The sequence below is a fragment of the Physcomitrium patens genome, chromosome 5, assembly GCF_059467195.1.
Source record: "Physcomitrium patens ecotype Gransden chromosome 5, ASM5946719v1, whole genome shotgun sequence".
Classification (NCBI taxonomy): Eukaryota; Viridiplantae; Streptophyta; class Bryopsida; order Funariales; family Funariaceae; genus Physcomitrium; species Physcomitrium patens.
The window spans coordinates 20881672-20902450 of record NC_143414.1 but is presented as its reverse complement, the minus strand read 5'-3'; the positions used below and the strand labels follow the sequence as shown (position 1 = coordinate 20902450).

Below are 20779 nucleotides of genomic sequence, written 5' to 3'. Positions count from 1 at the left end.
AGGCCATTAAGGTCTAGTCTTCACAATGGTCTAAGAAATTATTTTAGTTATATGTCTTGTATATCTTGGATATCTGTAAGGTAATCAAGATGGTCCCCCAAAACCAAGAATTCATTTGTAGGTTGTCTTAGATAACAATAAACTTCGAAATCCTATTATAGATAAAAGTCACTCCACAATGTTGTATTTATATTTAAGCTTCAAAAAAATTCTCATTTTTTCATCTGCATGTTGAAATGCCACACAAAGTAGTGTACATTACTGAAGTACATTACTCAACCACACGTGTCCTGTTTCAATGAAATCAGAGTAAAAATTAAAATACTATATAATTGATTTCAGAAGGTAACTATTATATATGGAAGGATGTTTTAAAGTACTTCTTTGTCTTCTTCTTCTTCTTCTTCTTCTTCTCTCTTTTTTTTCTTTTTTTTTTTTTTGAATAAACATATTTTGCAACTCGAGTGTACACTTGACTAACTGACCACCTACACTGTGTCAAATAAAAAAACCAAAAAAAAACCAACATTGCATGGATATGGCCCTCAATTCTTTTTTGTGGTGTCAAAGTTAATTATTAGCAGTAAAAGAAGTCGATGCTGACGTCTACAGGTCTAAAAGCTTGCAGTGTTTGAATGTAGATATACAAAGAACATTTGATGCTTGTATAAATAAGGTCATGGTATTGACCATGGCAAATTACTCGTTTCTGAGCTTTAGCTGATGAATTGATTGAAGGACTCTGTGAAGTGATAGAAACAGGTGAGATACCTGGGACTGGAGATTATTGTGTACTCAAACCATACTAAATTTAAATTGGTCCAACAGATCAAAAAACCTTTCATCTGTTGCATGTTATGCACCTCATTCTGTTGCAAATAATCCTATTCTGACTTTGAAAGAATTGGCAAGTTTTTTTCGGACTTATGTTTTAATTTGACTTAGTCCACAAAAGTTTGGTAGTCACTGCTATTTAGTAATGTAAACCTTCACACATGCTTCAAGAGAAAAGAAAACCAAGGTATTACTTAACATTTGAGCTGTGCATTGTACATCTTTTGAAGTCCCCAAAGAAAAGAAAAAAACAGTTCCTGCACTCAAGTTGAGAACAGGCTAGTTGCACAAGAAGTTTGTCCTGGACATGCAACTCCTCAACAAAAGAAAAAAAGATAATCACTGGAAAAGCGTTTCCTGACGAAAGGGATATTTAGTCATAGGTTGTTGTTACTTTCTTCAATTGGAAAACATTAGGTAATTCTGCAATAACCTTATGCCAGTTGCACCATGAAATGAAGGCAACGGATCAAATCCTCAATTCTGGAATCTAGGCTTCAAGGGCTGATCCAGATCAGTGGCTTACCGCCAAATTAACTAGTACACATTCATACAGACACAAAAGGAACTAAAAATCATGACAAACTGACCAACCCTTCGCCCAAAGTTTCAGTATGGTTGTTTGAAAGTGCGACCGCATCAGTTACTAGCTAAAACTTTCATAGCAACTTACCTGATTCCTCAGAAATTCTTGTGTACCATCCTTGCACCACACTTTCCCAAGCCAACGCTATTCACAGAGTTAAAACAGTGATCCTCAAACTGTGAAACGACGAAGACATACAGCCCATGGCTACAACACAAAGAAAAGCACTGGGGAAGGCTGATGGCAATTGATGCTATGCTTGATTGACGAGCCCTAAACCCTAAACCTGGATGGCTCCCAACATGTTGATTAGAGTATCTTTGCCTCGGATTCACTCCGATCCAATCGGAGTTTGAAATACCGTCTACTTAGTCACAATTTATGGGACAATTGGAATAAACACAGATATGACAAAGACGAAGAGACCCATAGGGTCAAACATTCAATAAGAGCTGATTCAATCTGAGACTACACAAACTTGAGCATCCGCCGAAAGTTTCAACCTGAAAATTGACCCCTTCTGTAATGATCATCTCACACAGTGCTCCTTGGGCCACTATGTCCACATCCTGCTGCTCTCTCTTAAGCGATTGCGTAAGACCTTTAAATGATAACTCTCTACTGCGTAACACCCGAATTCGGGCTGTCTCCTCAAAAAGGTCTATCTTCCACTCGGCATCTGGAAATTTCATCGTCTCTCTCCCAATGCGCCCTTCGCCCTTCTGCTTAAACACATTGAGAACCTCTGCCTGACCTGCTGATTGACTCTATTTCACGTTAGGAACCATTCCCACAATAAGTGCCCTCGCTTCCTTCAACAAATGGCAAATGATATGGCGCTTCGAGACTTTGAGTTTTGTTGGTCGGATTGCCGTCTATATTGCAAATCCCTTATGGACCACATTAAATTCAGTAATAAGAGTTGTTGTGCTGACGACGAGATCAATGTCGGATTGAGAAACTGTCCCTACCTTAAGTGCACGATGTTGGCTTCACCCGAGGATAGCTGGGGAGGATGAGAATTTGGTTAACTGCTTCAGCAGTACCCTGAATATTCGCCTTCAGAGATAACCTCATCGCCCGCAACTCTACAGTGAGAACATCAGTCTCATCCCCAACAACGGCAGGAACAACTCGTAGCTTCAACTATCACATGCGCTTCTCCTTCAATCTGGTCTGTCAAGCCTGATCCTATTTCCTCGTTCTCTCCTCACTAGCTAAGATCTGAATGTAATCTCCGGCTTCTGGAAAACTCCGGATATTGTCTCGGTCCCCAGGTGTAGACACATCTTCCCGCACACTAATTCATCCTAACTGCGTCTCTGTAACAAAAATTGCATCAGGAACTAGGTTTTCCGAGCGTACAACTGGGACATAGCTTCAAGAGTCTGCGGCATCACTCCATCAACGGCATTACAAGAAAGACAACAATCTGCAAGAGAGGTCGCTCATCGTCTGACCACCACAAACGCTCTGTGATGCATCCAACCTCCCGACCTGCAAGGAATATTTGCCGGAAGGCATCCAGCAAAGTGTTATTCCATGATCCACGTGCCACAACACTATCACCACTGGTGACCGCGGCAACTCTGCACCAGCGCTCAGTTCATGATTCATCACTTTTGTCACACATCCCATTCTGATAACAGCAGCTCCGCCATATCAGTAGTGTCCACTTGCGATGCAAGCTCCCCAATCCCCGTCAATACAGTCCTGGTGGCGTCCACAGGACGCATCAAACAAGCCGAAAGCTACCCCACCGACATGCCATCAAAAATGTCAACATCCTCCTCTTCTTGAACAAGAGTAACGGCGGCTTTCGTTTCCAATTCTGTGTCTTATAGCCTCTTACCTTTCACCTACGGGTGTGTAATTGTGAGGGATTAGCTGAGTCTGGGTGCTGATTGTCCAAACCGAATGCAAGCGATCCACATTCAACCTGCGAAGCCCGGATTGAATTACTTCTCCAGACCAACTCCGCACCGATAATGCGATAATCTAACCTGCAAACAGAATGCCGGATTTCAGCCGTAGTATGCTGAGCCTAACCTGCAGTTTCTTGGTCACCGGCACGGCCAATCCATGCAACTTGTAAATGGTGGATCCAAAGACTGATGTGGAAGGCCTGAATGTCAAAATACAACGAGCTCACTCCAACACCCGGTTCAATTGCAAAGCGTGAACGACGACGGGACTACCCCACAACATGTCCCACCAGCACCTTGACGATGGATGAATTCCACGGAGAGTTCCGCAACTTTCGTTTTAGCTTTCTAAAGGTTGTATTAAAGAAGGCCCTAAGGGTTTATCCAGATCAGCAGAGCCTTGCACCACCCTAATTTGCAAGGCTCCACCTGGGAGGTTCGTGACTCACCGATGTTCCTTCGTAGTCGAGGATCTCTTTTCTGTCTCTGATCCCTGCTGAAGGAAGTGCCTGTCATATGTCTTGTGGGTCATTTCAAGCGATGGAGCCTGGAGATCCTTGTCGATGACTTTATAATTGAACCCAGCGAGCTTATCGTCAAGTTTCGTGATTGGTGGGAAGAGGGCAGGTGGGGAATGATAGGCGCATTGTGGAGAGATTGCGTGTGCGATATGCCTCTGCGGCTGTGCGACATCTTTGGAGTTCGTAATTGATGTTGGCGCTAGCTGGGTTGAGGTTTTACTGATGTTTGGCTGGGTTTTGGGCAGATGGACTTGGTATTATTGCCTGTCTCACATTGAAATGAGGGAATGTGCGTGCTCACTCTAAGTGCTGGGGATGCAGTGGGATGCTTTCGAAGTGGAGAGGTTGTCTATTCTGCATTCTTGGTCTGTGTTAGGGTTTGGACACTTGTTTTCCCCTCTTTGAACACACAAGCTACAGAATGCACTATTGAAGGGCTATTTTTGTCTAGATTAATTCCTTGCTCCTTGCACCCACTACCCTATTTCTCACATGATCGAAATGGGAAATGGGTGCCTACCTCTACGATCCTCTTTATTAAGTTGTGGTAGTTTTGAGACTACTACCCTTGCGACAACCGTAATGCGTTCTCGGCTTTGGTGGTGGAATGTGAGAATCCATCAGGCCCCGACATTGAACCTCCAAAATTGTGCGACTCCAGAATTATCTAATAGCCGTCGGTAAATACTCACCGTTTTCTTACGCTATGATAAACAATTTTTGAGCTGTTTAGTGGGATGTTATTATTTGAATGTAGTGATGATAGTGGCGAGAATTTATGTTTAGGGTCTGGACCAGTGGAGAACAGCAGAAGGGCTTGCAGTTGGAGGCGAAAGCATGTGAGTTGATTAGCTAGCTGTCTCTACATAACATCCTCTAAATCTTTGCATTATCTGGCAAGTTACGCTGGCTAATAAGTCTCTGCAGCTCCAAATCATTGATGCATATGCGGGGGAGTGTTTGCATCATGTTGCTTCATTAATTCTGCCCCCACCTTACAATGGTCTCCGTCTGAAGTGCCTCTGAATTTTTGCGGGGTCATGCAGTGGCTGTCAGAAATTTTAGTATGTGGAAGTAAATTATATAACACAAAATGTGAGCGAGGTAGAGTACCTGAATCACAAGAAGAAGCACTAGACATTCAGAGCAGTGTATGATATGGTCATCACTGTAGAATAAACAAGGGTGCTGGCGCAGTGGCAGGAGGAGTAGTAGCGCTAGGGAAATTTGATGCTCTGCATGTGGGACATCGTGCACTAGCTGAACACGCAGCTGAGATTGGCGCACCATTCTTGGTCTCATTTGCTGGAATGGCTGAAGTACTCGGTTGGGAGGTCCGGTATGATATTTCGTTTCCCCTTGTTTATTTGATCTTGATTTTATGGCTTCCTTTGCAAGTATGTTGTAGCCGCCTTCCCTACAAATTTTGTTACCAGCTAACTCTTCACCAGTGAGGACTTGCAGATTACCAGTAGTTGCCAGGTGTGATCGTGCTCGTGTAATGAGTCTGTGGGCGGAACATTGCGGTGACGTAGTTCCTCAAGAGTACATGCTTGAGTTTTCCAAAGTGCGTTCGTTAAGCCCAGAACAATTTGTGGAGAAGTTGGCTTCAGAATTGAAGGTGAAAGGAGTTGTGGCAGGTACAATTCATTGTAATGTCCAGTTTCCAATGGACGAAGCGAAGAAAGTGTCTTCGTAGTTGATTCAGTAGTTCAATGAGGAAGTTGTCTGTACTGAATTCACTGCATTTTGGTGCTTCCACGATAACACTGAAAATGCGTGGGATTGCAGGAGCAAACTATCGATTTGGATATAAGGCAGCAGGTGATGCATCGGACTTGGTGCGTCTCTGTCAAGAGTACGGCTTGCAATCTGCTATTGTAAACCCTATCATGGATGCTTCAGAAATGAGCTCTCCTGTTTTAGTTGATGATAGTAGTCGAGAAAAGGGACAAGTGTCGACCACTCGGGTTCGTAAAGCCCTAGCCAATGGAGACATGAAGCGAGTGGCAGAGCTTCTGGGGCGAAGACACAGATTAGTCATCCGACCGGATAAGTATGTGCGGCGTGACAACCTCATCAGTGTCCCAGCTGTAAATGCACTGAACCAACCTCCTAGAATAGGTTCTTATGAATGTAGCTTTGTACTCGAAGGAGCTGGTGCCACCTTGGACTCTGACTCCTTAGCAGGGAATGTAAGGCTAGAGGAGAGTTGCATCACTCTAGAATTGCAACAGCCCAGCCTTGTAGATACCATAACTCAGCAAAATCTGATTGTACTGGATTTTCTTGCATAGTTCCATTCTCTGTCGACAATTTCTTCAGTTACAGCAGTTGTACCCACGCGTTTCTTCAATTATTGCTATTCCGGGTTTCTCTACCAAAATTACAACCAGTGCCCTCTAAAATTTTGTTGGGCGAAAATATTTGGTTTCCTTGGAGTGTTGCTCGGTGAAGATTCTAATATTCTGCATGTTCTAGCTGCAGTCCAGGTAAATCTCTGTCGAGTTTTACCAACTTGCTGCGAGTTTTTTTAGCATCGGTTCAAAAAGTAGTATGTTTAGGATTCTGTATCACCAAAGTTAGTGCATATTAAGTTGACGTTGTTTCGACGTTAGGCATTACGTCTTGATAATTATAATTAAGGTGCCAATTTCCCCTTGGCCAATGTCAGAGTGACATTGAGAAATGAAAAGGTCAGTATTTTAAGTTCGTTATGTATCACCAAAGCAATAATGTTTTACATTCTAGGAATCATTATCACTTTCAAGCCTAACAACTCATATCAAGAATATCACAGAGAAACATTATTTAAGTGGTGCACACTATATTATATTTTTACATAAGTGATACAAGTGAATTTGTCTTTGACACTGGTTTGTTTGCTTATTCTAATCTTCTTAAATAATTTGCAGATTTTGTGAAAATTATTCAATAATTACTTTTTTTTGAAATTCTACAGTATAACCTAAAATAAAATACTAGTTACATATTTTTAAATATAATTCAAATACATACAATCCCATAGATATTGTGTAGTATGTTAATTTTTGTAGAGTTACTAATATGTAAATAAATTCGAATTGTAATAAAAAGTTTGAGGTTTAGTAAAGATAACAATTAGATATGTTATTTTTAATATATTATTATGTGTTGATATAAAAGAACACATGTTTGATTTATACTTGAAGATCTTGCCATGGCATGCTCTAACAACTTCAATATTAACTTTTGTACCTTTGACAATAAACAATATCGTCCTTCAAACTCTCTTAATACCTTTATGCTTACAAATTCTCATTTGATTGCTAAACATATTTTAAGAATAATTTCTTTATAATCCAATCTATGTCTTCAAAGAAAAATTCATCCATTAATGCATGTGAAAATGTCTTCCATAAACTCTCAAAATGCTCTATAATTGATCTTATTTATTCCCTTTTTACTAGTATAGTGGTAAGTTTAAATAACTAAAATCTTAATTAAATTCTAATCAAATTTATAGAAAATTTAAATTCTCAATAATTATTAATTTAATAATTGATCTTGATTCAAAATATATATAATTTTAAATCTATTAAATAAAAATAAGATTATAAAATTTGAGGAAAATTAAACTTAAATAGTAAGAGAATAAAACTCATAATTTGTTAGGATGTCAGTCTGCTTGCTTCTTCAATCTTTATTTCAATCTTCAAATATCAATAGCTCTTATTTTCACCTTTTACTCGCTTAATTTTTTTGCATTGCTGTTAGAAACTAAGTTAACTAATAGCACACAAACAAATATACCAATCAAATTGGTATATTGCTTAAAAACATATATTGCTCACTTTAAAATTTAAAATTTTGAGACCCTAATCCATTTGAATTTCAACAACCTTTGATCTAATTGTCAAATTCACCTTAAGTTTACAACATACATCTAACAAAACTACTTTTACAAATCCACAAATTTTCATTTATAGATCTATTACAAAATTCTTGTAGTTTTTCTAAAATATATATATATATATTATTTCACAAAACCTAAAGTCACCAAAATGTGGTTAACTTGAAACCAGAATATAAATAATTAAAAATGTATTTGTATGAATAAATATAATATTGAATATAACAAACAATAATTTTTTATATTAAAAATATTTTAAAAATGCTAAATATTAAACCATATATAATTTATGAATAAGACATCTTATTCTTTAGATTTAAGAACCTTGCTAAGGAACAAAAAAAAATTAATATTATTTTTATAATTCGAATTGCTATCAATGCAATGTAAAACAGTAGAAAATTAAACATCTAAAAGTAACTCAACAATTTAATAAAACAAAAACTATAGTCCAACATGTAATTAACTTAACATGAACATGTAAAGATAATTATTTTGGAAGACATACACAATAATTCCATAGATTGTTAACTAAATTTATACATAATTTCAAACATTTTCTTATATATATATATATATAAGTATATTAAATATTTATATATATCTTTTATATATAAGTATATATAAAAGTTTTATTCATACTTTTGTGGTGACAACTGTTGTAATTATATTTAATATATGAAAATTTAAAGAGATTGTTGAACAAGTACCTCTACCGTCTAATGATAATGAGTCAATGAGTCAATGTTGGTAATGGATGGATTCATGGCAATGGATCAACTCAGGAGGGGGGGGGGGGATTGTGAAAGTTGCTCATTTAAATATAAAGTATGAAGGGGACAGATCGAGAGTTCACACACACACACACACAATGATGAAAGAGAAGAGAAAGAAGGAAAGAAAGAAAGAATGGAAAGGAAAGGGAGGGGGAGGGGGGACCATGAACCTGGTATTCTTCTTCTTCTTCTTCTTCTTCTTCTATCCTTCCTTCCTTCCTTCCCTCCTCCCCCCCCCCCCACAACAGGCCGGCATTGACAATGAACCTCCTCTTGATGACAAATAGATGATGATGATGGGGTGGGACAAACTACTCACTCTATAGCCGTTTCCCACCCCATCGCCGCCCGCCTCAACGTAATTCCGTTCTGAGAGGAAAATCCATTATTAATCGATGAAGTAACTATTTATTTATCCATCCTGTCCAAAGGTTCCTCAGCCACAGTTGAAATTTCGTAGTTGGAAATTCAACCGTCATTCTTTTCAGTGCTAATAATCATTTGAATTTGTTCCATCATCCTCTGGTAGTTTTGAGGTCATTCCAGCACATCAATTCTAGTATTTTTCATTTCGACAAGTGAAATGGGCGTGGTCGCGGCTATGGGTGTTTCTCAGATGAGTGCTGTGAGGGCGGATGGATGACAAATGTATTTCCCGGGATGAATAGTCTCGTCATTCGTTCATTCGTTCGTTCGATTGGGGGTTGTGTCTCTCTCGCTCTCTCCTTTCGTCTCAGGGGGCAGCCCTGCACGGAAGTCTGTAGTAGTTTCTCTTCTTTTTTCGTGTTCTTCTGAAGAGGGTTTGCTTCTTTTCCGTCCAGTTCTCGCAAGCGTGACATGTTCTGTGCAATTTTGGTATATAATTTCATGCAAGAAACCTATCATTTTTTTGGGATTGTTACGTTCTTCTTAAAGAAAACTGAACCCAACGCCTAGTTTAAGCGGAGTCCAAGCACTCTCTGGACATCCGGTAAACGTTTCGTTTTATTGAACACTGCGTTGAAGGCTATCCTTAGCAACTCAATTTGATTTATTCCTGTTTGCATATGAAACGGGAAGCCTGAACTTATTAACAACGCTGTATTTCCTGTTCGTCCCGGTTTTTTATTTTTTCTTCTCTTGTTTTTGCAAAGCAATCAAAGTATTTCTTTCTCGTAATAAGGGTTAGCATTGTGCACTGACTGACTTGTACGAGTCTTTTAGCCGTGCAATTCTTCACATATACGTCTATTAGTAGTTACTTAAGACCACTTTGGTCTTTAACAGAGCTCTCCTCTTCCGAGCGGCTCTGAAATTCATTAAATTAACGTACTAGAGCCCTATTCTGTGCCTTCAGTGCTTGCGCTTCGATCTGCCTGGATTCGAAAGGCTTCTTTGCGGGCTGAAACAGGTATAGTCCACTATCAAGCTTGTAAGACTCCTGGTGCATGTTTCATTTACGACATAGACTTCTGCTCCCGCTAGAGATTATGGGAAATCTAAACTTACCTAAGCACTATTCAATTAACTTGCTATTGATGATTTGTTGAAAATCAATGTGTGCTGAAGCATTGATAATCATCATATTTAATTTCCTATCAAACAGTGCACAACATTGGTCTATGTCTGATCGAAGTGTCGAGATGCAATGAGTTTCATCCGTTTTATCATTAATTGTATTTGAAATGCCATGCACTAAGGGCACCGTATAAATTTATCTCACATATTGCGAAGGAGATTTTAGTTTTCTAGTAGGTTTGAATAGAACTCTTGCTGAGGACGGTCTTGCATTTGTAGAATCAGAGTCTGTTTGATCTATATAACTTCAGTTATCATTACGTCGTTTGGCGTTGCCCTCTTGATGTTCAATTTGAGGGTTGGAACAGCTTTTGGAGCTGAATCTGTCACATGCAGGTTAGTGCCAGATTCGGTCGGTTTAATTGTGGTAGAGCTTACGTAGTGGCCCCGTGACCTACTCTGATGTTTTCTCCAGCTTAGTGTTGTGTTTGGAGTGGGTTCATGTCTGGACTTACTGACAGAGAACGAGTTAATTACATGTCTTAGTATGCGACTCTGATGGTCCTTAATTCATTTTTTTGAAGATTTGGTGGTATGCCAGTTTTTGCTCTAGGGTTGGTCAAGTTGGTTTTTATGATGTAGTGTCGAGGTACGCTTCCTGCTTGACATACCTCTGTTTGTGGGCGAAGCTGTTGTTGTCCTATCTTTACCAGTCCTAAGGTGCTCCGGCAGCATTTGTGTCCTCCTTTATCTCGTTTCCTGAAAACAACTTTTCAAAAGTTATGAAATTTATGTTGTACCTTGCGTATCAAGCTCTCTCGTTCAGCTTCAGTCCAAGTCAGCTACTTTTGCACCAGTTTCAGAAGAATATTGATTTTCTTGAAATATTTGCGGTTGGTTTTTCCTTGGCAGGTCTGCTTGGGTTCTGTTAATCGCGCCAGCACATTATGGATTGTGCGTCCCTGGTCGTGTTTTTGTAGTACATAAGTGTCGCTTATCCTGGTGCCGTTCCACTTTGGTCTCATTCCCTACTTTGTTTCATTATGTACCTTAGTAGCACTTCTTTGATGATCAGCTTTCTTAACATACTCTTGCTGAATTATTGATTTGGTCATTTACTTTGCCTGCAGAGTTCTAGAAACGCGGCCCTCTTTCTTGATTTCAGCAAGAATGCTATTAGAGGGCTATTTTAAGGACAAATCTGGCACCACTTCACTTCAAACTTATTTCTCTTTCGCTTTACATGTTACGACGCTCCAGACCGAAGCTACTCTCGTCTAAGCGAACCATCCCATTCAGCTTAAAGTTTAGGAAAACGTCGTCCCACTCAGCTGGAAGATCTAGGACGAGAATGCTGATGGAGGTCTGGCCGAAGGATGATGAGAGCTCCATTACGCTCCGCCTGGCTCCTCCATTGCGCCTGGAGGCAGATGGTTCGGGTAATCCTATGGAAGTCTGGCTTAAGGAGGATGAAAGCAGCGACGTGACATTATTGTTGGTCCCGTTGCAAGCAGGGTGCTCGGATAGGTTTTCTCAGGAAGAACCAGGGAAGGGACCACCTTGTAAAAAATCGAGAAAACAAGGTCCAAGGAGTGATTCTCAAGAGCAAGGTCAGTCATCCAACAAAAAGTCAGACGAGGGAGCTACAGTTGCTACTCTACATGTGCACTCCGCATATCTTCGCAGGTAATGTGTATTCTTACAATATTTGTACATATGTGACGCTCTTGTTGCTTTGATCTTTGTGAATTAGATATATGGTGATTTAGGAGACATTGTTTGCCCAAAATTCCACATCTACATAATCGAAGAATTGATGGCTTGTTTCTTTCTGTGTTTTGTTGACATGTCCATAGACTTGTTTGTCCATCACGTTGATTTGTTCTTTAAGGTTGAAACTCTGTTTTTTGCTGCCGGTATTTCGTTGTGAAATCCGTGCCTACATGTTCAACTTTGTTCTTCAGAATGGAATCGTCTTTTTACTCGCTGAGATTGGTCCTTCGTTTGCAGGTGTCAATACTTTGATGCGTGTCTGGCCGAGCGCTGGTCAAATAATGATCTCCCTCTCAACCTTACTCTCGAAGCTCGTTGCCACCCTCGTGCATACACGCGATGTATGCAGCTATTGTATGGGCCAGAGATTTCCCCATCCTCCTTCGCGAATGTTGCCCATGCAATTGAAGTCCTCCCCGTGGCAGCGCAGCTTGTGTTTCAGGAATGTGTTGATGCTTGCATGCGTTATTTAGCTGTTATGCCATGGAATGCAGTAAGCTTGTCCGAAATTCGATCTGCTGTCTCTGCCTTTCAGATTGCTCCAACCCCTGATTTAGCTGCTCGACTTGGCACCTTTGGTACACTTGCAAAGGATAGCTCGTTGGATGCACTGAAACGTGTACTAGAGACTCTTCTGCTCAAGAGCATGCAAATGGATCAGCCAGACCTGATGGAGACCAAAGTGCTCGAGAACAGATCCGCGTTTGAAAGATTACTGAAGGTCTCAATGCGAGGTCCCACCGTGTCAAAGTCTGTGGCAGGTGTGGTGAAAGATGTAATGTATGAAGCACTTCGAAGAGCTGTTGAAGATTTTCGGCAACATTGCAGGATTCCTCATTTATACAAAGATGAAGAGTTTTCAATAGCCGGAAAAGGTCTCTGTTGGCTTTTAAATTCTCTTGTAGATTTTGGAATTGCGGAGGAGGCGGCTCGAACAATCTTCATAGACCGATCTTTTTCGCAAATGCTGTTTGGAATATGGCCTCATGTAAGTTCCGAGTACACCTACCCCGGAATCACTTTCATTCAAGACATATGCAACGTTCTCGTTCGCTATTTGGAAATTGTGGCCAAGGGAGAGATTTGGCTTGAAAATTCAGTTCGCCTTGCTTTGGTTGAAGCATGGCTACCGGAGCTTGTTGGAATCGACTTCTGTGTATATGAGGCCACTAAGAAAAGCGTGGACAAGGCCTTGAATGGGGTGCTGAAGACGCTCCCTCCCCTTGAACAGGAACCGTATCTTTCGAAATGGCCAACGCAGAGCTGGCCGAACCTGTCTGAATCTTTTGATGCATGGTGTAGCACAATGTGCTCAAACCTAGCCTTCCTTGAAAGCAATGATCAGCAGCAACATGCCTAAGCCTATGGTTTTTCACTACGTTCTTGGAGCTTACAATTTTCGTGTTCGTGTATATTTGGCGAAAATTAATAGATCCTTGTGAAATGGGTCGAAGATGGAACATGAACTCGTACATCAGTACAACCAAGGAAAGGCTCCAACATTAGTTAGATAGATGATGGCCAAAAATGACTCGAGTTTGTTGATTGCAGTACTATCCCGTCTGCTTACACCATGAACTCTTGTGGAGTCCATGCGCAAGCCTACTACTCGAATAATGTGTTTATAAGCACCTTCGCTGGACTGATGACTGCTCTGGTCTTCAGTTGCAGAGGATGCTTGGCGCTGTACCATGTTAGTGGACATTGCATCCTTTGAGTTACCTGGTCAGCTGTGACCTTGGCTGTGGCGATTCTTTTCTTTTTCTTCATAGTTGAATTAAGTTCAACTTCAGGTTGCTCTGCATTTGAGAAGATAAAAACCTGGTTAGGGTATATGCGGTGGTGGGCAACTAATTCGAGCATCACACTTTCTTTTGGACAATATAGCCTCTATGTTCATATCTCTTCGACAGGTTGTATATTACAGTAAGTTTTTCATACACGTAGCTGCAAAGTGAAACAGCACTCCAGAAAATTATGTTGGTCTTAAGATCAATACGTACGTACCTTGTCAATATTGCACGTACTGCTATTTAGACCTTGGATCACCAAGTCACTGCGACTTTATACCTGATCCTAGAACACTAGGCTCTAGATCCTGGTACATTTTTATGAAGTTTCGTGTGATCCTCCGAGACTCAGTCAATGCTATTGATCTTTTGATATGCATGGTTCTTGTTCTGTTATCAATTTGCCTGGTTCTTGGCGTGTGAAATGCTTAATGCATCTAGTCGTCTTTGCTGAAGTGTTCAACTGTGCTTCAAGGCGAACCTTGGAGGTCTATCCAGAATTGAGTGGTACCACCAAAATCTTCTGCTCGAAATTTTCTTCTGCTTTTTCGTTGAGACCGAGCTGGCTCATTGAGGCTTAATGGCATCACTAGTCATCATGAATGACATGATGGCATCATCTTGAAGAATTGGTAGAGCACTCACATTTCCATGGAATCCTTGCATATATTTGGCCCCAAAAGTTGTAGAAAGATAGAATTCAATCCCCTACAACATTCACACAGGCCATGACAGACAAGCTCTCTCTCTCTCATTTGGTATAATGGAAAGGATGGTTCATGAGCCACTTCTTACTGTAAGTCTGGGCACCTCTTATTTGAGTTTTCTACGAGATTCACGTCATAATTGTGACATGCATTTGAGTCTTGTGTAAAAACTTGCAGCTGCTTCTATACACAAAACTCATGGTCTCAAGAGTTCGAGACCGTCAGTGAAGGGTTTAGGGTTCCTCTAGCCGTTCTCAGGGATGCGCTGAAAAATATCCTCTTCAAGTAACAGCCTGTGGAAGTGAATGTGTAGTTACATCTGGTATAAGTTATGGGGAATGACTAATTGTAACAGTGAGCACGGAACATAGCGGCACATGTGATACAGGCTTTGCAGGCATTTGATTGATCTACGCTAGGAGAGCCCTGTAGTGATTCGATAGATAGGTTACCAAATAGAATCTCATCATCGCTACAAGAACACTAACGTACACAACAAGCATATGAAATCATAGACGATACATTCCACACAGATTTCGAAGCCTCAAACTCTGCAAAGCTCACAGAATTGGGAGCTCTTTGATTCTGATGAACGTATTGAATTGTGCATTTCGATTCGGATCGCCAATCACACGACGTGAACCTCTTGAATGATCTATTTGAGGCCAATCCTAAAAGTACCAAGCCATAATAGATTGAACACTCGACTAATCTAACTGCAGTATAGTTAATGCAAACACAATCCGACTACACCAAATTCTCCAAATATCTCAGTTATACAAACTGGCACAACTAGTGAACTAGGTGTACCCCGCCAGATTCTTCTTGTGGCTGTTCCGACAGCAACTTTCTCTGCAACACAGCATTGAGTTTGCTTCAGACACTAAAATCATCCACTTCACATCGAAATGTGACACTCGAATAGCCGTGACAACCAACTGAGCCCCCTCGTCAAAACCCAAATCTCTACAGAGGCTCAAATACTGAGACCAACTGTAACCGTTCCCTGCCAAGATTGCATACGTAAATCGCCTTTATACTCATACTGCTCAGCCTCAGACCTAAAACATAATACATATCAAACAAATGTCAATACGTCACCGATACAAACCTTGGTAGCTCTAGCATGAAAGGAGGAATATCGACTCCTCAAAGGATCGAGGCATCAAAACTGCCGATACGATATATCAAGTACTTCTATCACTCTTGTGTGCTCTTTCCTACTGTCCCACGTTCATAGTTTCCACTTATACATGAGAAAGGCGCGTCGAGATTTCCTTCTCCACACACAACTCGGAGGAAGAGTACAGTAATGCACCTACGAATGATACAGATTGTTAATCCCGCCACAAACAGGTCAGTTTCCTTTGCAATCTAAAAGAAATTCGAAAAATGAAGAATGGCTCTACTCCCGACGAACCAAAATAACCTCATCTTGATCATCAATTTGTGTCCAAAACTGAAACTGATCTGCACGGATCGACTCCCACCCACATCGACAGTGAATTGAAACACCACAAACAAATTCTCTGCACACCCCTGTGACCCCTCAATATCTACTGTACTGATGTGAAGCCATTTCCTGTCACCCTCTTCATGCTCCTGGGCTTCTACCTTGTTTCACAAACGTGCACTTCCCTCAGAAATAACCTTCCACTGCACCACGATCACTCGCCTGGTTGTACCAGGCAAAATTGCATTTAGGCATCAACAGCTTCGACTCAGCTCCACTCCGTAGTAACCATCTTCGAGGACATCCAATATCAAGGAAAATACCTCGCCGCTCTCCGAGTCACCTTCTGGTAACACAAGCCGCAATCTGCCGCCACTTTCTCTAGCATACACCCTACGTATCTCCAGCTCCTCTAGTTTGCGACATTTATTTCTAAATGTCACAGTTGCTGCTGCTGGATAACCAGAGCCAAGCAATTCTTCTTCTCTTTTGCAGCCTCAATGGCTTGCTTGATTCTTTCTGCGGGTCCCAGCTTGATATGCAGCCGGTGCTTGCTTCGGAGCTGGTCCAATAACACCGTCATGTCTCTAGAGTTGATCAGAGTGTACTCATCCATGTCCTCCTGTAACATAGCATCGATGATGCTTGGTGGAACATTGTAACCCTCGAACAGAGCCATCAGAGCTGGGGCGTTTACGTGCTCTTGTTCCAAGTCTTCTAACGTTCTCTCCCTTTTTCTTCTTCCATGAATCGAAGAAATCTTGTGCTTAATCGCATCTGATGTTTGATTGGCTTCCCCACTCGCATTCAATAAGTAGTACATTCTGTCTCCTTCCCCCTCGGATGATCGAATACCGAGAGGTGTGTCACCGCTTTCCAGGCCTACAGGTGAATCATCCACTCCAAGCCCACCTCCACCACGTGTTTGCCTAAGATTAGCTCCAATTAACTTATCCATCATATCGTAAAATATCCACTTCGACGTCCCAGATCCCGACACTCGTCTCTTCTCCCTCTCCACTTTGTACCGTTTCTTCAAGTTATCAACCTGAATTTCATATGAAATATTAGATGCGACGAAGAGAAAATCGACTACCTAGATCATCATCATTATCAATAGCTAGTACAAGAAAGTGGTTGACTGTAATAACATCATGATACGATACGAGCGTAACAAAATTACACACCTTAATACGGCACTGCTCCTGTGTTTTTGGTATGCGGTCCACTACATTACCCTAAACCATGAACAGATAATATACATCAGTATAAGCGACATCCTCGAGGCAGTTCTGAACTTCTTGTGAGAAATAAGCATATTGTTCCACATGAAGGTATATATTCCCACATACATTCTACTTTCAGCGTTTGAAGGTGTTTAACGAACTTGTACTTAATAATATCTCCTCCAAGTCTTGGGATTGAGAAACAGATGATGAATGACGATATAAACGAGATCCTGTAATCAGAAAGCAGGATGAATCTTCCGTGAAAACAATAACCTGCTACAGTGAGTGAATCAGTTAACAGTTGACCAGGTCAATTGGAAAGACGCCTGATGATTCTTGATCTTAGCAATTTCTCAATGAGTGTCAAGGAACACTTGACTGAAACCAAGCAGATACTGGTCCTCAAGATGCGTCGACTAAATCGAGACTAAAAAATGTAATTGCTTGAAGTTTCAGGAACTATTAACTGCATTAATTGACCGTGATACAGCTACAGCTCAGACAAAGCCAAAAAACAAAGATAAGAACCCTCTACCACAGGTTCTGGAAAACCAATAATGACTAAAACTATAGTTCTCGTACAATATTGATCTTCCACAGGACATACAAAACTAAACATAGCAACATCTCAGCCACTTTTTGGTAACACTCATCATGAAATGTTTCCTTCCAAAAGTAAAATGCGCCAATTAAGAAAAGCAAAGACGTTAAGAAACTCAAGACGGGCTCAATACGAAAGCAACCCCAAGACTTCTACTGCAACCGTGTTTAAGACATGATCCGCATAGAAATTGGTCCGTCGAGATAACAACATCCCCCTAATTACTGAAAACTAAAGCACCCATAATTTACTTTTCAGAACCACTCAATCGCAGTGCTTTCCTGTAAGTTATTTTGAAGCTCTACCATCACTCACTCTCGCTGAGTAAACTCTAGAGCAATCAACTTCGAGCAACTCTAACCCCCTAAACCCCAAGTGTCAGCCTCATGGTGTTACCCTAAACCTTAAACCCTTAAACCAGCACAAAATCAACCACAAAAAAATAAAAAATAAGACACTATTACATAAAATCACAGGCGTAAAACATTTTACGATTAAAATCATCCAATACCGTCAGCGAGCCGCGGCTGTTCACCCTCGCCGCGACGTCAGCCCAAATCTTGCTCGTAAAGTTCCCTCGATCCAGAGCACGATATTTCTCCCCAAAAGCCTGCAACAAGACCACCGTGGCGCTCTCGCTCCACTCAATAGAGGGGTCTCGCGACGACCGACCACGAAGCCGCCCAACCTGCAACCCAACCTGCGGGTTATTCGCTAGCCCAACATCGCCCTCGCTCATCGGCCGCTCGCAGTCCTCCATCTTAGGATCAACTCGTAGCATTGCCGCGCTCAAGCCCTCAAGCTTCGCGTCCATATCATCTATGACGTCGTGTTTAATACTCCCCATTTCAACCACCCCGTACGCATGCGGCGCATGGTTATGAGGATTCTCATCTGCACGGTGGCCATACACCACAACGTGCGCTGGGTGTTGCCCCTTGCCCAGATGGTCGTCATGGACGTGGAGGCCAATGCCCTTCTCCTGGTACAAAATTCGTTGCTGCTCATGTTCTTGCTGACCCTGAAGCATCCGCAAGCCCTGCACCTGGGACGCTAGGTCCATACGGGCGCCCATCACATGGAGGTGGTCGTCACAGGGCATGGCGCTCATGGAGCCCGCTCCCCAGCCATCTCCAGGGCGTCGCAGCATCATCCTGCGAAACGAGACAATGAGAGAGACAATGAGAGAGACAATGAGAGAAAGCGTCACCCCCAACTTCACCCCCTCGTTGAGATGGGGCCAGCAAGCACGCAGGCTGGGTAATTGATTGACTGGCTGACGGACGGACGAACGGACGGACGGAAAGATTGCCTGACGTACCCAGAGCAAGGCAAGACAAGGCGAGGTGAGGCAGGGTGGCTGGCTCCCTTCTTCCTCCTCTTGCTGCTCCTCGTCCAAGTCCTCCCCCTCCCACTCCTGGCTCCTCTTTGCTTGTATCCAGGTGGTGCTGCCGATGCCGCACACACCCCTTCACCGCTCACACCACTCCCATCCTGCCCTGCCCTGCCCCTCCTCCTATCGAACGGCGAGAGAGACAGCGACACAGTCACTCTCTCACTCTCTCACTCTCACTCTCTCTCTCTCCCACGCAAGCACGCACGCACACGCACAACGAAAGGGGGCGATGGGCGGGGGGGGGGGTGAGAGCCAGGGTTCCCTCTCCTCCCCTTCACACTCCGGGTCCCTCCCCTGTCGCCCTGTCCCTCCGCTCCTTCGCACCCTCCCATCACGCTGGGGGCAAACCACCCCCACACTGTGCACTTTACTGGAAAAATATGTTCATCTAGTTTATGCCAAGAGGTAGATCTTAATATTCTATATTTGCTTGGAGCCCTATTGCAAAAGAGGCACGATTAAAGCCCACAAGCCTAAGTGTGGCAGGGAGTAATAGAAACGTGAGAATCATCTACCATTGACTTGTGCTATTGCTAACATTAGAAGGAATTTTCATCCTCATGTTGAATTTGGGGGAATCGTCTACCAAATTCCTTCCATTGCTACCTTGGCTAATGCAACACATTTTTCATCCAAATTATCACACAACATCAATCTCTACTTCTCCCATTTCTATCCATTGTTTATTATTCATCCTAACATTATTTATCCTTTTGTTCCATTCTACTTTCAAATCGATTAAGCTCAGAGAATTAGAGCCCTAAAATATATATTTTTAAGGTAATGAGGCCTCAAGATTTTACATTGAAAAATTGTATAATCATTTTTGCTAGATTTCAAAATATCTTTTGGTATTAAATATAAAGTATGCAAAAAAAATTGGTATAAAAAATTTCTTGTTTCAATTACAATTGAAAAACTTTCAACTTCTTATGAAAATCTAAATTTTAGGATAGAATAGAGCTTAATAGGAGCTAAGGGCACCAAGTCCTTTAACAGAGTAGATTAAGATAGGTAGAACCAGAGTAGTCATAGTAGATAGAATGAATAAATAAATATGAGAAGTTGAAATTCCATAAAAAAACACTAAGAACTGTAAGTTACTAAAATAAAAGAATTGGCTCAAATCAAGGTTCTATCTTGCACTAATGTAATACATGGCATCAAACCAAGTTTCAAGATGGTCAAACAATGGAGGATCAATTTGTAGCATGGAACACCAAAACAAGGACATGCAGTTATTACAATAAATGGTTGAACTTGAATTAAAAAGGACAATGGATTGGGGGAGGCATGACCCAGGTCTTTTCCATCTCCTCACCCAAATGGTTACCCAGATCATTATCTGATGGAATACCTTAAACATACAACCTCTACTTGAGTTACATGATCATCAACACACAGCATCATCCAGCCAGAAAGTAATCTGTGTAGAGGTCAGAGGGGCTGCCAAAGAGGATTAAGAATGTCAAAAGGACTTGACAAGTACAAAAGATCTTGATCCTACAAGTGCAAAAAGATCCGACTTGATAAGATGCAAAAATAGATTAGATGCCATTTTAAAGTTGTTATAGTCAAATTAGTTGTGCAGTTTAGAAATTATGGTAATAATAGAGTCAAGTCAAGAGTCTGAAATTGTTAATAAGTCTGAGTGGCAGCATGGAAGTGTGTGTGATTTATGCCAAAAAGATGTGAATATAAAACTCAAGATCTGCAACCTTTGCAATGTTGGATTTTTTTGGATACATTGTGTCATGACCCAAGTGACCAAATATGTAGGTTTTGGTGAAACATGGTGT

At 41.5% G+C, this 20779-nt stretch overlaps 3 protein-coding genes and 1 pseudogene across 5 annotated transcripts; 2 read left to right on the top strand and 2 right to left on the bottom strand.

Moving 5' to 3' along the window:
* Positions 1 to 1723: 1723 nt before the first annotated feature.
* Positions 1724 to 3211, bottom strand: LOC141045463 (uncharacterized; annotated as a pseudogene). The gene is made up of 3 exons (XR_016503182.1): positions 2838 to 3211; positions 2417 to 2566; positions 1724 to 2187 (listed from the first exon to the last, which is right to left on the bottom strand). The product of XR_016503182.1 is annotated as an uncharacterized LOC141045463 (transcript).
* A 536-nt stretch (positions 3212 to 3747) lies between these two features.
* LOC112283004 (FAD synthetase 2, chloroplastic) lies at positions 3748 to 6194 on the top strand. Of its 2 annotated transcripts, XM_090250854.1 has the most exons (6): positions 3755 to 3972; positions 4112 to 4546; positions 4653 to 4705; positions 5064 to 5205; positions 5331 to 5506; positions 5658 to 6194. In XM_090250854.1, exons 2-6 carry the CDS (start codon positions 4359 to 4361, stop codon positions 6161 to 6163), a joined length of 1065 nt encoding a protein of 354 aa, XP_090106980.1. In that variant the 5' UTR covers positions 3755 to 3972; positions 4112 to 4358; the 3' UTR covers positions 6164 to 6194. The 2 variants fall into 2 exon arrangements, with proteins under 2 accessions (XP_024377060.1, XP_090106980.1); XM_024521292.3 differs by having other exon boundaries at positions 3748 to 4546.
* A 3144-nt stretch (positions 6195 to 9338) lies between these two features.
* LOC112282699 (BTB/POZ domain-containing protein At3g05675) lies at positions 9339 to 13971 on the top strand. Its single transcript, XM_073534017.2, has 4 exons — positions 9339 to 9924; positions 10944 to 10985; positions 11162 to 11717; positions 12042 to 13971. Exons 3-4 carry the CDS (start codon positions 11275 to 11277, stop codon positions 13162 to 13164), a joined length of 1566 nt encoding a protein of 521 aa, XP_073390118.1. The 5' UTR covers positions 9339 to 9924; positions 10944 to 10985; positions 11162 to 11274; the 3' UTR covers positions 13165 to 13971.
* An 880-nt stretch (positions 13972 to 14851) lies between these two features.
* On the bottom strand, positions 14852 to 19312 carry LOC112282700 (uncharacterized). The gene is made up of 5 exons (XM_024520674.3): positions 19305 to 19312; positions 18906 to 19100; positions 18096 to 18738; positions 16942 to 16992; positions 14852 to 16802 (listed from the first exon to the last, which is right to left on the bottom strand). The coding sequence occupies exons 1-5, from the start codon at positions 19310 to 19312 to the stop codon at positions 16194 to 16196; spliced, it is 1506 nt and encodes a 501-aa protein (XP_024376442.2). The 3' UTR covers positions 14852 to 16193.
* Between the last annotated feature and the right edge of the window lie 1467 nt (positions 19313 to 20779).

Bases quoted from the DNA above. Each gene is read 5' to 3' on its own strand.
- LOC112282699 (XM_073534017.2), top strand. From the start codon at position 11,275: ATGTTACGACGCTCCAGACCGAAGCTACTCTCGTCTAAGCGAACCATC. The intron at 11,718-12,041 runs GTAATGTGTATT...CTTCGTTTGCAG, and splicing joins CACTCCGCATATCTTCGCAG to GTGTCAATACTTTGATGCGT.
- LOC112282700 (XM_024520674.3), bottom strand. The intron at 18,739-18,905 runs GTACGTCAGGCA...CTCGTTTCGCAG, and splicing joins CTTGTCTTGCCTTGCTCTGG to GATGATGCTGCGACGCCCTG. The intron at 16,803-16,941 runs GTGTGTAATTTT...TATGAAATTCAG, and splicing joins AGGAGCAGTGCCGTATTAAG to GTTGATAACTTGAAGAAACG.
- LOC112283004 (XM_024521292.3), top strand. From the start codon at position 4,359: ATGATCGAAATGGGAAATGGGTGCCTACCTCTACGATCCTCTTTATTA. The intron at 5,206-5,330 runs GTATGATATTTC...GAGGACTTGCAG, and splicing joins GTACTCGGTTGGGAGGTCCG to ATTACCAGTAGTTGCCAGGT. The intron at 5,507-5,657 runs GTACAATTCATT...GTGGGATTGCAG, and splicing joins GGTGAAAGGAGTTGTGGCAG to GAGCAAACTATCGATTTGGA.